The sequence below is a fragment of the Sus scrofa genome, chromosome 5 (assembly GCF_054392235.1).
Source record: "Sus scrofa isolate SSC_HxYL_T2T_F1_AM1 chromosome 5, Sscrofa_HxYL_maternal_Yorkshire_Landrace_v2.0, whole genome shotgun sequence".
NCBI classification, from domain to species: domain Eukaryota; kingdom Metazoa; phylum Chordata; class Mammalia; order Artiodactyla; family Suidae; genus Sus; species Sus scrofa.
Genome location: NC_139387.1, coordinates 3,960,669 through 3,972,866, shown reverse-complemented (window position 1 = coordinate 3,972,866; position 12,198 = coordinate 3,960,669). Strand labels below are relative to the sequence as shown.

General features: G+C 41.5%; 1 protein-coding gene across 1 annotated transcript in view; it reads right to left on the bottom strand.

The window, feature by feature from the left end:
• The window catches only part of SMC1B (structural maintenance of chromosomes 1B), a 91,233-nt gene that overhangs the window by 68,886 nt on the left and 10,149 nt on the right, over window positions 1-12,198 (bottom strand). The window contains exons 2-4 of the mRNA XM_021091388.2: window positions 7,713-7,901; window positions 3,199-3,311; window positions 2,907-3,110 (exon numbers count right to left, since the gene is read on the bottom strand). Coding sequence (XP_020947047.1) covers window positions 2,907-3,110; window positions 3,199-3,311; window positions 7,713-7,901 — 506 coding nt within the window. The remainder of the gene's footprint in view (window positions 1-2,906; window positions 3,111-3,198; window positions 3,312-7,712; window positions 7,902-12,198) is intronic.

Here is a 12,198-nt window from a genome sequence, read left to right as displayed (position 1 = left end):
AGCAACATGGATGGAACTAGAGACTCTCATACTAAGCGAAGTCAGAAAGAGAAAGACAAAAACCATATGATATCACTTATACTCGCAATCTAATATATGGCACAAATGAACCTTTCCACAGAAAAGAAAATCATGGATTTGGAGAATAGACTTGTGGTTGCCAAGGGGAAGGGGGAGGGAGCAGGACAGATTGGGAACTTGCAGTTAATAGAATCAAACTATTGCCTTTGGAATGGATAAGCAATGAGATCTTGCTGTGTAGCACTGGGAACTATATCTAGTCACTTATGATGGAGCATGATAGTGTGAGATAAAAGAATCTTTACATGTATGTGTAACTGGGTCACCATGCTGTACCATAGAAAATTGACAGAACACTGTAAACCAGCTATGATGAAAACAAATAAAAAACATTATATATTTTAAAAAAAGATATAAAGGATTGTGCTGCCTTGAAATCAAAGCTCATATCTATGAAATACCCCAAGGGACAGGTAAATAGCTATCTCCCAGGATGTTGTAAAAAATAATTAGGAACTTGGACTATTCTAACTGTCCTTATAATGTTTAAAGTTCTAAAATTCTAAATTGCCACATGCTATTTCAGTATATTACGAATACTATAATTGGACTTTCAATTACGCCACCCCTTTCCACTGATAAAACCAAGAACACATATACACATATAAAAATATGAAGAGGAGTTCCCGTCGTGGCGCAGTGGTTAACGAATCCGACTAGGAACCATGAGGTTGCGGGTTCGGTCCCTGGCCTCGCTCAGTGGGTTAAGGATCCGGCGTTGCCGTGAGCTGTGGTGTAGGTTGCAGACGTGGCTCGGATCCTGCGTTGCTGTGGCTCTGGTGTAGGCTGGCAGCCACAGCTCCGATTAGACCCCTAGCCTGGGAACCTCCATATGCCGAGGGAGCGGCCCAAGAAATAGCAAAAAGACAAAAAAAAAAAAAAAAAAAGATATGAAGAAACATCTCTAATAAGAAACACAATCCACTCTTCATTTACTTCTTCAAGTATTTATTAACTGCCTATTGTGTGCCAGGCCCTCTTCTACCTGCTGGAAATATAGTGGGGAAGAAGTCAGAGACAGACTCTGCTCGTGCGACTTTATAATCTAAGTCCTCTAATGGGGTAGAGAGGGAAGGAGGCAGAGAATAAATAAGCAAACAAATAAAAAGCAAGAAAATTTCATAGAGCAAAATCTACCCCAAAAAAATAAATAAATAAATAAGCAAAGAGTACCAGGGAAAGGATGCTAATTTAGATTGGAGGAATGGACAGCAAATGCCTGCCTGAGAAAATGGCTTTTTATGAAAACCTGAATGAGAGTATCAGCCATGTACAAATCAGGCATATGACTATCTAGGCAGAGGAAAAAACAAAAGCTTCAGGAGAGAAGGGAGCATGGTGTGTTCAATAAATAATAAAGGTCAATGTGAGGAAGGTAAAGCTTCAGAGGTGAACAAGGGGCAGACCAGCAGGCTGGATAGGGAGATGCGATTCTCAGTGCACCGGGGAGCCCTGCTCTGCAAGACAGACAGAATCAGAGCCGCCTTTGAAAGGGACTACGCTAAAGGCAAACAATTACCAACAATACACAAGGCACTGTGAAGGGCACCCAGAAATACCACAGAAGAGCGTCTGCAAAATGTGGCCACGGTTTCCTAGGCTTCCCCCACACCCTTCTACAGAGGCCCTGAGGTCAAAACTATGCCATAATAATAATTAAGTTTTTCCCTCTGTTTTGCTTTTTATGGCCACACCTGCAGCACAGAGAAGTTCCCAAGCTAGGAGTCCAAGCCGGCCTACTCCACAGCAACGCCAGATCCGCGCTGTGTCTGTGCTCACAGCAACGCTAGATCCTTAACCCACTGAGCAGGGCCAGGGATCAAACCCACGGCCTCATGGATACTAGTCAGATTTGCTACAGCTGAGCCATGACGGGAATTCTGCAATACTAATATTTTCTTTGCCATTTTTGCTGTGTTGATGTCTGCACTGATGGTGTAGGAGCCAATGGATGGTAAAGCTGCTAAGTCTCAGCACAGATAAGATTTAACACAAGATTTAAGGAGATATGAGAAGTCACCTGTCTTCTATTAAGATGGATATTAAGGAGATTATAAAATTGTAAAACAATACTACCCTTCTAATTTTTGGTTTTAAGAATCATTTTTCAAAAAAATGTTGTTAATATGCAACAAATTTTTATTGCCATTTTAAAGCTGATTGTTAAAATGCATTTTTAAAATGTCTCAAGGAGTTCCCGTCGTGGCACAGTGGTTAACGAATCCGACTAGGAACCATGAGGTTGCGGGTTCGGTCCCTGGCCTTGCTCAGTGAGTTAAGGATCTGGCGTTGCCGTGAGCTGTGGTGTAGGTCGCAGACGAGGCTCGGATCCTGCGTTGCTCTGGCTCTGGCGTAGGCAGGTGGCTACAGCTCCGATTCAACCCCTAGCCTGGGAACCTCCATATGCCGAGGGAGCGGCCCAAGAAATGGCAAAAAGACAAAAAAAAAAAAAGTCTGTTTTAATTTCAAATACAACAATTATCAACAGATATAACCACATAAGCAGAAACTTTTGGGGTCCTCAATAATTTTTAAAGTGTAAGAGGACAGGCTCCAAAAGTTGGAGAGTCTCCGCCATATAAGACACAAATCCCTCAAGTTTAATTTTAGTTGGGAAAACAGACATCGGTGTAGTTCAGGTTATCCTCCCTATTTGGGCGAAAAAACCTAAACTGTGGAAAACATATCACAAAGCTTACCACTGATGACTCCTGGGCTTTGTCACGTGTTGTTAAAAATCTCTTCAGCAACCCCACACCAGCACCTACACTCGTGGCGGAAGTTTTTGCATCCCACACTCAAGTGGTCACGTCATGACGTCTTACCTCTTCTTTCTCTAATTTTGCATGTTTGCGTTCTGCAGCTATATTCTTCTTCTTATTAAAATTAAACTGTGCGTCTTCTTCAGCCTTCTGTAACCTCCTTTTCTTTTCCTCATATTCTCTTACGAGCTCCCCAGAAGTGCTGATTTCCTCGAAAAACTGTGTTCTTTCTTTGGGTTTTTTCAACGAAATCGATTCCACAGTTCCCTTTCAAAGCAGTAAAGCACACCAACATGTAAAATACAGCGATGTATTTTCAAAATTATGGATAAAATAAACCACTGCAGCTACTTACCTGAAAAACCAGACAGTTCCGGGCTTTGACTATTATGCCTATCTTTTCCAGCTCTTTAATATAAGAAGAACGACTCACAGGATTATCATCAAAATGAAATTCTGAGCATCCCCCTAAAGTAAAAGAATAAAGACTGTTATAGGAAGTATAAATACCAGACATACGTAAGCAACTACTGAAAGCTTAAACTATCTTCTTAAAATGGCCCTTTATACAATAATATACATGTTCATAAATGCATGTAATCAGTCACCAAATAATGAGTGTCTACTACATGCCAAGGAGTATTATACAGCAATAAACATAAGAGACAAAAGTCTGGTCTCAAGGAGCTTATATCCTAGTAATGGAGACAGATAAGCTATGTAAGTAAAATAAAGCATGTGAGCAAGTATTAAGTGCTAAGGAGTAAAACAGAGCTGAGGAGGGAGTGTGGAAGTTTCTGTGTGGGAGAGAGAGGGCAATTTTAAATAGGATGGTGCAATGGTCTGAATGTTTGTGTCCCCCTAAATTCATATGATGAAATCCTAACAACAAAAGTGATGTTTGAAGGTACGGCCTTTGGGGAGTTCCCGTCATGGCTCAGCCGTTAACAAACCCGACTAGGATCCAAGAGGACACAGGTTCGATCCCTGCCCTCACTCAGTGGGTTAAGGATCCAGCACTGCCATGAACTGTGGTGTAGGTCACAGATGTGCCTTGGATCCCGCGTTGCTGTGGCTTTGGCCAGTGGCTTCAGCTTGCCAGTTGGACCCCTAGCCTGGGAACCTCCACATGCCACGGGAGCAGCCCTAAAAAAAAAGACAAAAAGACAAAAAAAAAAAAGAAGGTAAGGCCTTTGGGAGGTGACTAGGTCATGACAGTGGAGCCCTCACAAATAGCACTGGTGCACTCATAAAAGGAGCCCTCAAGTCTCCGTAGTTGCATCCACATGCGAGGGTACAGTGAGGGGTCTGCAACAGAAGAGAGCTTCATTCAACCATGCTGGCACCCTCATCTTGGACTTCCAGCCCCCAGGACCAGGAGAAGTAAGTTTCTATTGTTTATATGCTACCAGTCTGTGGTATTTTATTATAGCAGCCCAAATGGACTAAGATAGATGAGCTAGGAAGAACAAAGCTGGAGGCATCACACTTCCTGATTTGAAAATACATTATAAAGCTGCAGTAATCCAAGCAGCATGGTACTGGCACAAAAACATAGAGAAAAGTGGAACAGAATAGAATCCAGAAAGAAATCTAAGCATCTACAGTGAACCAATCTTCAACAAGGGTGCCAAGAATACATAATGGCAAAAAGATAGTCTCTTCAATAACAGTGTTGGGAAAAGTGGATATCCGCAGCAGACGAATAAAATTGGACCCTTATACAAAATGGACACATCTATACAAAAAATAACTTGAACTAAAGACTTAAATGTAATGCCTAAAACTGCGAAACTACTAAAAGAAAGCATGGGGAAAAGCTTCGTGACGATTCTCTGAGCAATGATTTTTTGGATGTGATATCAAAAACAGAAGCAACAAAAGCAAAAACAGACAAGTGGGATTGTATCAAACTAAAAAGCTTCTGTATAGCAAGGGCGATAACCAACAGAGCACAAAAAGCAGCATGTGGAATGGGAGAAAATATTTTGGAACCAAATATCTAACAGGGGTTAATATCCAAAATATATAAGGAATCCACAGAACTTAATAGCAAAAAACCCAAATAACCCAATTTAAAAATGGGCAAAGGACCTGGATAGATATTCCTCAAAAGATAATATACAAATGACCAACAGGTATGTAAAAACGTGCTCAGAAGCAGGAATCACCAGCAAAATGCAAATCAAAACTTTAATGAGGAATCACCTCATACCTATTAGAATGTAAAAGATAAGTTTTGGTGAGGACGTGAAGAAAAGGGAACCCTTAATATTGTTGGTGAGAATATAAATTGGCATGGCCATTATGAAAAACAGTATGAAGATTCCTAAAAGACTTAAAAATGGAACCACCTTATGATCCAGCAATCCCACTTCTGAGTATATATGCAAAGAAAATCAAAGTACCTTGAAGAGTTAACTGCACTCGTATGTTACTGCAGCATTATTCACAATAACTGAGATATGGAAACAAACTAAATCTCTGCCAGTGGATGACTGGATACAGAAAATGTGGGAATATTACTTAGCCTTAAAAGAGAAGGAAATTCTGCCATCTGTGGCATCACAGATGAACCCGGAGGATGCTACGGTAGTGAAATAACCCATATACACGATCTCACCTTTACGTGGAATGGAAAACAGTTAAACTCATAGAGACAGACAGAAGGACGGTGTTGCCGGGGGCTGGGGAGGGGAAATGGAGAGATGTTTCTGGTCAAGGTGAACAGTTTCATTTATGCCAGATGAGTAAGTTCTGGAGATGTAATACAGCAATGTGACTAGAGGTAACACCACTGTACTGCATACTCCAAATTTGCCAAGAGGGTAGCTCTTAAATGTTCTCACCACACACACACACACACACACACACAAAACAGTAACCATGTGAGGCGATGCATATGTTAATTAGCTTGATTGTGGTGATTATTTCACAATGTATATTAAAACATCAAATTATATACTTTAAACATATACAATTTTTATTTGACAATTATGTCAATAAATATGGAAAAATGAACTTACAGTGGTTTATTAAGAAAAGAAAGCGGAGTTCCCGTCGTGGCGCAGTGGTTAACGAATCCGACTAGGAACCATGAGGTCGCGGGTTTGGTCCCTGCCCTTGCTCCGTGGGTTAACGATCCAGCGTAGCCGTGAGCTGTGGTGTAGGTTGCAGACGCGGCTCGGATCCTGCGTTGCTGTGGCTCTGGCGTAGGCCGGTGGCTACAGCTCCGATTCAACCCCTAGCCTGGGAACCTCCATATGCCGCGGGAGCGGCCCAAGAAATAGCAACAACAACAACAACAAAAGACAAAAAAAAAAAAAAAAAAAAAAAAAGAAGAAAAGAAAGCAAGCTTGGGACTCTGATTGAGATGGAGTCTTTTGATAAAAAACTCAAAGAAAGTGAGAAAAATAACCAATAAAGAAACATCTAGGGAGTTCCCGTCGTGGCGCAGTGGTTAACGAATCCGACTAGGAACCATGAGGTTGCGGGTTCGATCCCTGCCCTTGCTCAGTGGGTTAACGATCTGGCATTGCTGTGGCTGTGGCGTAGGCCAGCGGCTACAGCTCCAGCTCCGAATAGACCCCTAGCCTGGGAACCTCCATATGCTGTGAGAGTGGCCCAAGAAATGGCAAAAAAAGACAAAAAAAAAAAAAAAAAGAAAGAAACATCTAGGTGATAAAGTGGTGAAAAACTTAAATTATACATTAAGGTACATGCACATAATAATAAGTATTTCTAAAATTACCTATGATTGAACTTGGGGAAAGTTGTACATTAGAACATTAAAACTGTGTTCTAGTGGCAGAATGGAAAGAAACAACAACAAAAAACGAAAATAAGAAACATCTGTTTATACAAGCTCTGTAAACTCCTAGCATAGGTAGAAAAATATAATTAAATAAATCTTGATTTGTTTTGTCAAGAAATACAGGGATTTAATTAATAAATCAAAACAAAACAGAAATTCGAATATTTCATTCAACTTGCTTTTGGTGGTAGGGAAAGCTTTCTAAACAAACCAAAAACATGCGCTGAATTATTTCATCCCTAGGAAAAGCAGATGCTCATATATAGAGGCCCTCAGGAAGGGCTTTACAACGTCACTGTCTTTGAGGCAGACTCTCTCCTTCATTGTAACCTACTAACCAGGGAGAAGAATGTTATTCAGCAGTAGGGAATTTGGGAGTTCCCATCGTAGCTCAGTGGAAACTGGCATCCATGAGGATGCAGGTACGATCCCTGGCCTTGCTCAGGGGGTTAAGGATCCAGCCTTGCCACGAGCTATGGTGTAGGTCAAAGACTCGTCTCAGATCCAATGTTGCTGTGGCTGTGGTGTAGGCCAGCAGCTATAGCTCCAATTCGCCCCTAGCCTGGGAACCTCCATATGCCGCAGGTGTGGCCCTAAAAAGACAAAAACAACCAACCAAACAAACAAAAAAAACAAAAAACAAAACCCACAAACCCCAAACAAAGAGTAGGGAATTTGAATAATATGCCTGCTTAAAGTCCAGTGGAGAATCAGACAAGTTCTATCACCTGCTTCTGAGATCTGCTACCCAAGATAAAAATAAAAAACAGGAGTTCCCGTCGTGGCGCAGTGGTTAACGAACCCGACTAGGAACCATGAGGTTGTGGGTTCCATCCCTGGCCTCTCTCAGTGGGTTAAAGATCTGGCGTTGCCGTGAGCTGGGGTGTAGGTCACAGACGTGGTTCAGATCCCACATTGCTGTGGCTCTGGCGTAGGCTGGTGGCTATAGCTCTGATTCGACCCCTAGCCTGGGAACCTCCATATGCCGCAAGAGCGGCCCAAGAAAATGGCAAAAAGACAAAAAAACAAAAAAACAAACAAACAAAAAAACATACCTCGGATAATCCTTGTAAATGTTTTCTCTTCTCCACTTTCCTCCACATACACAATTCTCACACTTGCAGAAGAAGAAACAGGTTTGCCAATATGTGCCCCATGAATAAGTTCTTGAATATTTTTCACTCTTAAATTAGCAATTTTTTCTCCCATGACAAAACTAAGTGCATCCATTACATTAGATTTTCCTGGGGAAGAAAAGAGAGAAAAAGTTATTTATCCTTAATGAAAAAGAACCCTTGCCCAGAGCTAAAGAGACCAGGTTACCAATGCAAGTGAAACAGAGGCGGTCACACGTCTAAACAGTACTGTCTTTTCTATATTCAAAATGCATGTTACTGAATAATTTTATGTAGATTACTGGTTTCTTCTATGCAGCTATGGTAGAGTATTAAGTGTTCAAAATTTAAGGAGCTACATACATGAATCTAGGAGTTTCCGTTGTGGTTCAGCGGAAACGAATCTGACGAGCAGCCATGAGGATGCAGGTTTGATTCCTGGCCTTTCTCAGTGGGTTAAGGACCTGTACTGCAGTGGGCTATGATGTAGGCTGCAGACCAGCTTGGATGTGGCATTGCTGTGGCTGTGGCGTAGGCTGGCGGCTGCAGCTCCAATTTGATCCCTAGCATAGGAACCTCCATATGCTGCACCCTAAAAAAATACATACATACATACATACATGAATCTAAACCCCAGCTCTCTCCCACTATTAAATATCATATCGTGGCAAATCATTTAACTTCTCTGAATTTCAGTTATCCCCACTTCATAAATTTTAAGTATCACATTTTTCTTCCTTCTTTAGGGCCGTACCCTAAGGCACATGGAAGTTCCGGGGCTATGGGTAGAATCAGAGCTGCAACTGTGGCCTAGGCCACAGCCACGCCAGATCCAAGCTGCATCTGTGATCTACATCACAGCTCGCGGCAACACTGGATCCTTAACCCACCAAACGAGGCCAGGGATTGAACCCGCATCCCCACAGACACCATGTTGAGTTCTTAACCTGCTGAGTCACAGTGGGAACTCCACATATATTTTTTTAAATGGCTATCTACCTCCAGGATTTTCCCAAGGCCTGGACTCAGGTTGCTAGAATATTTATGACTAGTATGAGTTGGTAGTGCAGAAGAATTATAAAGCATGTCCAAGCCTGCTATCCTCTGAAAGTCCTGCTTACCAGCCTGGCTGGCATGATAGGATTTGATTTGGATTTGGATGCCATGAGAATTTCCACCACTTTCTGACAAGAATGTCTCACTGCACCTAAACCGTTTATATAAACACTACGACTTATGCTGAATACTTGCTTTCTTTCTAGGAGTCTGGAATTTTGGTGCGTGCTAGGCAGAGGTGCCTATGTGGCTATACCCCGATCAAAACCCTGGGCATTGAGTCCTTGATGAGGTTCTCTGGTAGACAACCTCTCACATGTGCTGTCACAACTGGCTGTGGAAGAATTAAGCCTGTCCTGTGCGACTTCACTCGGGGAGGATTCAGAGAACCTTGTGCCTGGCTTCCTCAAGAGTTCACCCCCTGTACCTATTCTCTTGCCTGAGTCTGCTTTGTTTCCTTTCAGTCATGACAACTATGCTGAGTCCTGTGAGTCCTCCTAGTGGACCATCAACACTGGGGGGAGTCTTGGGGACTCCTGACCCAAACGGCAAATTGTTCCCCAACCCTGAGCCCATAGTTTGTTCTAAGACAGTATCCAAGATGCAGGGTCCTCTCAGCTACCACTGTTTCTATTTAATTTCTTTTCTTTTTAAGAAATTTAAATTTCTAGTGCCAAAAGCGGGAAAAGTTACATAAACAAGAAAATACTGCCAGTCATTGGAAATATGGCATGGTTTTTCTATGATCTTTCCATGATCTTTCTAAAAAGAACTAGATAGTAAAATGCTGTAGCTGTATTTAGCTAAGTCTCAGTTAATTAACATGGTTTTTTAGGTGTCTGATATCAAAACCTATACTCTTCCCACTCAAAGCAGGAAATTATAACTTACTACAAGTTCTAAGACAAAATTAACACAAAGAACTATAGAAGCACTTAGGGGGGGCCCTAATTACTGGAGACTCTGAGTAGGCTTTGTAGGAGATAATTCTGGGCTGAGTTTTAAAGGGTAAGTAAGTAGAAGTTTGCGGAGGTGGTGGTGAAGGTAACCAGAACCATTCCAGGAATAGAGAATGCTTGGTCACCGGTACAAATGGGATAGCAAGGTTCCGTAAGAAACAGTAAGTGATTATATAGCAGTGACACCAAGCTTGCAAGGTTAGGAGGCATAAAAGAGAAATCAACTTTATGCTTAAGATTATGTGAAACCATGAAGGATTTTAGGAACAGCAGTGACTTTTTCCGATATATTTTATAAACATTTCTGAGACAATAACCCACCAGACAACCAGGCAAAGGAAATGAAAGGGCAATTCAGAGAAAGAGAAATACAAAGGTGCTTAACCATACGAAAAGATACTTGAACTCAGTCATAATAAGAGAAATGTAAATTAAAACTGTTTTGATTACCATTTCTTATCTACTAGACAGGCAAAAATCCAAAAATTTGAAAACATTCTTTTGATGCAGCAAGAGGGAGACAGCCCTCTCATTAAATTATTCTTGGGAGTACAAAATGATACAACCACTATGGAGGGGGGAATCTGGCAACAGCTAACTAAGTTGTAACCCCATTTAGCTTTTGAACTGACAATTTCACTTCTAGGGAGCTATCTCCCTGATACAGATGCAAAACTACACAATGGAGAAGTTCCTGTCATGGCTCAGCAGTTAACGAACCCAACTAGGATCCATGAGGATGCAGGATGGATCCCTGGCCTCAGTCAGTGGGTTAAGGGTTCGGCATTGCTATGAGCTGTGGTGTAGGTCACAGACATGGCTCAGATCTGGTGTTGCTGTAGCTGTGGTGTAGGCTGGTGGCTACAACTCCAATTTGACCTCTAGCCTGGGAACCTCCATATACTGTGAGTGCGGCCCTAAAAAGACAAAAGACAAAACCAAAACAAAAACTACACAATGGCAAAAACACAATCATACAATTCATTATAGGTAATTTCTAACACAGAAGGACTGAAAACAACTTAAAGTGTTCAAAAATTAAAGGAAATTTTGATTTTTTTTTTTGATTTTTAAGTTTTTTTTTTTTTTTGCTTTTTAGGGCTGGACCCACAGGATATGAAATTTCTCAGGCTAGGGGTCGAATTGGAGCTATGGCTGCTGGCAGCCACAGCCACAAGGGATCCAAGCCACATCTGGGACCTGCATCACAGCTCAGGGCAACACCAGATCTCTGACCCACTGAGCGAGGCCAGGGATTGAACCCGAATCCTCATCGATACTAGTCAATTTTTTTCTGCTGTGCCACAATGGCAACTCCAGAAAAGTCTATTTGAAATAATCACGTAATAGCCACAGAAAAGAGAAATCACACAGCAGTAAGAGAATAGAAGAGGAAATGAAAAGTACGTAACAGTAGACATAGTAAATAAATAAAAAAAAAAACGAATACAGACTTATTTAAAGAAAAAGTGAGGGGTTGGGAATAACAATATACACATACTTGGGAGAATTTGCAGAAAGAAATAAAGGATCATTAAGGAACTAATGGTTATGTACAGAAGGTGAAGAAGAGCATGGCACAGAAGCTGAGTTGGGCACCTTCTGCCCTTTATCCACAAGCTCTTCAGACTTTTAGTTTCAAGTTGGATTTGGCCGATGGAGCGCCCTGGCACGAGGGTCGAAGAAGGCTGAGGTCAGAGTATTTACTTCCCTACTTTCCTCCCTGGAAGGTGGCTTCCGATTGGCTGTGCCCTTCAATGTTTCCAAGTTCCTTCTGGGTTCCTTCCTCTCTGGGCCTTGGGGTGGTGCTAGCTGTGTGACCGCTATATTCTTTGATTCCTCTACAGCCCTCCCACACCTATGTAATTTGTCTCTTTTAAATAAACCTTCCTCGAACTGTCCTAATTTTGATACTGCCACCTATTTCCTCTTGGGATCCTAAGTGACACAGGAAGTAGGGGTAGAAGAAACTTTTCTATAGTTCTGACCTTTAAAATATGTGCATACATTACCAATTAAAAAAAAACTAAATTTTTAAGATACCATATATGCAAATGAACCTATCTACAGAAAAGAAACAAACTCATGGACATGGAGAACAGACTTGTGGTTGCCGGGGCGGGGGGGGGAAGGAGTAGGATGGATGGGGAGTTTGGGGTTAGTAGATGCAAACCATTGCATTCGGAGTTGATAAGCAATGAGATCCTGCTGTATAGCACAGGGAACTATATCCAGTCACCTGTGATAGAACATGATGGAGGATAATGTGAGAAAAAGAATGTTATATAACTGGGTCACTTTGCTGTACAGAAGAAATTGATGGAACGTTGCAAATAAACTATAATAAAAAATTAAAGAAAAAATACCATAAATGAAAACAATCACAAACAAGTAAACTTAACTGAGTATTA